The sequence below is a fragment of the Chaetura pelagica genome, unplaced genomic scaffold, assembly GCF_000747805.2.
Source record: "Chaetura pelagica isolate M959 unplaced genomic scaffold, ChaPel_1.0 scaffold106, whole genome shotgun sequence".
Taxonomy (NCBI): domain Eukaryota; kingdom Metazoa; phylum Chordata; class Aves; order Apodiformes; family Apodidae; genus Chaetura; species Chaetura pelagica.
The window spans coordinates 4,803,809-4,807,938 of record NW_009954222.1 but is presented as its reverse complement, the minus strand read 5'-3'; the positions used below and the strand labels follow the sequence as shown (position 1 = coordinate 4,807,938).

General features: G+C 44.6%; 1 protein-coding gene across 1 annotated transcript in view; it reads left to right on the top strand.

The window, feature by feature from the left end:
- The first annotated feature begins 2,778 nt into the window (after positions 1-2,778).
- Positions 2,779-4,130, top strand: part of LOC104393984 (ES1 protein homolog, mitochondrial-like) — a 9,539-nt gene continuing 8,187 nt past the window's right edge. Inside the window, exon 1 of the mRNA XM_010003515.1 lies at positions 2,779-2,946. Coding sequence (XP_010001817.1) covers positions 2,779-2,946 — 168 coding nt within the window. The remainder of the gene's footprint in view (positions 2,947-4,130) is intronic.

Here is a 4,130-nt window from a genome sequence, read left to right as displayed (position 1 = left end):
ACAACATTTTATAGCCATTGCTACAGTATTTGTAATATTAATGCTTTTATTACCATGCTTGTTTCATTGCATCCAGAATCAAATGTATTGCATATCCAATTCAGTAACCAACTGTGCCTTTTTCTTGTAATGTAAAAGGGAATTGTCGAAGGCTGGTTAGCCGAACAAGGCCGTGGATCCACAGCGGCATTATGGGATGAAGCCAAGTGCTGAACGTAGCAAGGGCAGTGTGTCCTTAAGCAAAGAGTTAATGTAGTAAATTTGTAGTATGTTAAGAAGTGTTTTGTTTCAGCTTACAATTGCAAAAGCTTTGATAAAATTGCATAACTAACACGCCTTATAGTAAAAGATTAACAAGAAATATTGAGTGCCTTAGTAACTAATATGAATGTTGCTTTACAGAATCACGTTGCTATTGATTTTATTGCTGCCCATCTGCAGGAACAGGACCTAAGTTATACACAGTGCTGATAGCTAAGTAATGGACATGATGCAGATACAAAGGATGATTTATGCTCACAAAATCAGAAATACATAGATGCTGGGTAGAGGGTGGATTGAGATCTGCCTCAAAAATATAACCCTAACCATTCTTCTATACAGAAATTGAGCAGTTTGCTCTTGCAAACTATCCTATAGTAAGGGCTCCCCAGATTGAGCTACTCTAGAATACTGCCAATATCAGAAAAAAATATTCTATTCCTCTATGCTAATTTAGATAAAGAAGCTTAAGACCCTACCATCATTCCCTCCATTCTTCATTCCTATGGAGCCCCAGAAACTGAAGACCAAATCCACTTACAGATCACACTATATACAAACAGCAAAAAAGACTTTTTGACAAGTATTCCTTCACCAACTTCCTTCAAACTTACACACTGTATTTCCCTTAGTATAAGGCTCCTATATTCCTGATACCAAGGCAGACCAGTGTACACAGTCTGCACAGAGCACAGCCTGTGAGTCAAACACATTCAGCTGCCTGGGGCTGCTTAATGGCACAAATACCCCAGCCATGAGATGATTCAGGAACATGGGACTTCCTGAGCCACAGTAAGGCCAGATGCACTGCTGAGACACCATAAATTTTCCCCATGAACTTCTTCTCCAAAGTCATTGGACACTTCAGAATGTCTGCCTGCAATTTGTCCAGGGGAAAAGAAAACTAAAAAGATAAATACGGCTGGAAAAAGTACATCCATGCCAGCCATACATTTCAATGCTGTTTCTAAATTGCACACCTCAAATGTTCCATTTGCCCTCTCGCTGCCCCTTTCATCTCACAAGATGACAAACATGTTAAGAACCATTAAAATACCGTATTTCTGAGTGCCTCACACTGACAGACTTGCACTCCAGTTTTGCCCATCCCAAGACCCAGCCTTGCAACTCCTGAGCTGGCTGGATAAGGCTCCTTCAGGCATCGCCTGACCCAAACGTAACCGACGGGGATTTGCGCAACAGGCTTTCAAAACTCCAGGCGTGCCTTAGGTAACAGTAAAAACCATTCACGCCTCCCTTTGCCAACAGCAAACCCGCGCGAAACGCAACCCCCCAGCGCAGCAGCCCCTGCCCCGCAGGGCCCCGCTCGCCCCTGCCCGGCACGACCCGCGCTGCCCGGCTCCTCCCACGCCTGCTCCGGGGTGTTACACCGTGTCATCTGTCATCAGCAAAAGCACGGAGCGAAGCTAAACGTAAAAAAAAACCCAACAAACCACAAAAATAGACAACATCCATAGAAAATGGTAAAAAGAAGGTAGCTGCTGAAGAGCCCTGTGAGATTTAGGGGTCTAGCTTTGAACACTCACCTACACCTCCCTGACAGTTTGTGGAGATCACAGGATCTTTCAAAGCATGAATCATCCCAACCTAAGGCAGATGTCTGGAATGGGTAAGAAGAATGGCATGGGTTGTTTATCACTCCTCACCAACTAAAGGGAGAGCCTAGATGACAATCTTAGACTTTATGTCTAAGTTTTAGATAACTAAGATCAGGTGAGATGATTCCCAGCCCCAAGGTTTGCAGACTCATTTCCAGATGAGCCACAGACCCTGACAGACTTAGGGCAGAAAACAACAAGATAAAGAAAAGTGCTGATGTGGAAGGACTGATCTCATTCCTTCCCTGCCTGAAAGCAGAAAGAGCTTACATTTCAGAAGGCAAAGCCCATCCTTTGCTCCCATGTAATCGCTGAGGCACAGGGGAAGGCACGGAGGAGGGAGGGAAAGGAAGGAAAGGGGCCGCCCCCGCGCCCGCCCACAAGGCCCGGGCCGGCTTGGGAAGGGTCCTGGCTGCAGGGAGTGAGGTGGGGGGAGCATAACGTGTTACTGTCACGGAATCACTCAGAGTGATGAGGTTGGAAGGGACCGCAAAAGATCATCTAGAGCAGGGTCACACAGAGCACATCACACAGGAACGCGTCCAGGCAGGGCTTTGAATGTCTCCAGCAAAGGAGACTCCACAGCCTCTCTGGGCAGCCTGTTCCGGTGCTCTGCCACTCTCACAAGAAAGAAGTATTTTCTGATGTTTAACTTGAACTTCCTGCGCCCCGGTTGTGCCCATTGCCCCTCGTCCTGCCCTTGGACACTGCTGAAAACAGACTGCACCCATCCCACTGACACTCACCCTTCATATATTTATAAGCATTGATGAGATCCCCCCTCGGTCCCTTCTCCTCCAGGCTAACCTGACCCAGCTCTCTCAGCCTTTCCTCACAGGGCAGATTCCCCTCACCCGAGGCCCTGCACTGGACTCTTTCCAGTAGTTCCTTATTCGTCATGAGCTGCGGAGCCCAGAAGGCTGAGTTTGGTCACTGGCATCAGCAGTGGGAAGCACTGGTGTGTGCTATTCACTGGGTAAATCCTAACTGTCCTGTGGACTTTCGAGTACCAGGAGCCAGAGAAATACCCCTGCTCACTGTGTATGAGCGCCTAAAGAACAACCAGGTCTCTAGTCAGCACTATGCTAGGCTACATTGAAACATGGCCAGAGGTGGAAAACCCTGTATCCTACATAAAAATGCAGGATAGGCTGCTTCATATCAGTTTTTGGTAATGCTGGAAGTAAGGTAAAGGTAAGATGACACAAATATTTAAATCTCAAAATTTCTGTATCTCACTTGATTGCTGCCTGATTCTATGCTGCTTAGTTTTAAAATCCATGCCATTCAGCTCCATACATTAATTTTATGGGTGTACACATCATCTATACATACCTATATTGCATTTTAATCTCCTGCATATTGTTTGTGTCTTGTTTAAAGTAAAGCTCTGTTTTTGTTCTTTATAAAATACAGTGTGCTATTACTCATATGTGTTTCCTAGCCTGAGCATAAATACAAGATGCCAGCTCTTCATCTGTTCAAAAAGGTATGTGTTTGTGCAGAATACAGCCATAATTCCTAGTTTTAGATATTTTGCTACGTAACTCTGGAAGTGCTTTTTGAAATAAGTGAAGCCTAATTGATCCCTTCTATGAAACCAGGATGCAGGGCAGTGAAAATACATAATGGAGGTGCTGGAACTGCTCATTAGCCAAGCTAAGATTACAGTATGAACAGCTTCTTAGTCTTGGTTCAGCATTATGTTTGCAGTTTTGACTATTAAGTCTCCATTTAGGCACTGCTGTGGTTGCTGAAGGTATCAGGTCAAATGACTAGGATGGCAAAGGTATTTATTTATTTACTTACTTTTTAAGTAGCATTTTGGCATCTCACTTCACTGTATCCCACACAGTACTCCGTTTTTTATTTCTGGTATAACCTAATTAGGTTGTGAACCATATTTTAACATAGCAAATATATTACCAATGAATTTGTGAATAAATATATTTGTGCCAAAAAGGTCACATCAGCAATTTCTGAGCCAGCAGCTGTCTTGTTTATTATCCAGAAACGTGTCAAAGTGCCCTTTATGAACCCACAGCGCTGATCAGCACCTTCACGCACGAGGAGGCTTAGAGGGCAGACTGAGACTGGCTGCAGATACCAGCTGCTGGGGCTGACAGGATGCCGAATTTTTTTCCTTATTTTCCAGAGTATTTTATTTGCTTAGTGAAAACCAAACATTTTCCTGAAACCATGAACACAGATGACTCCTATCTCACAAAAACGGGGCGGGCCGGAGCCCCC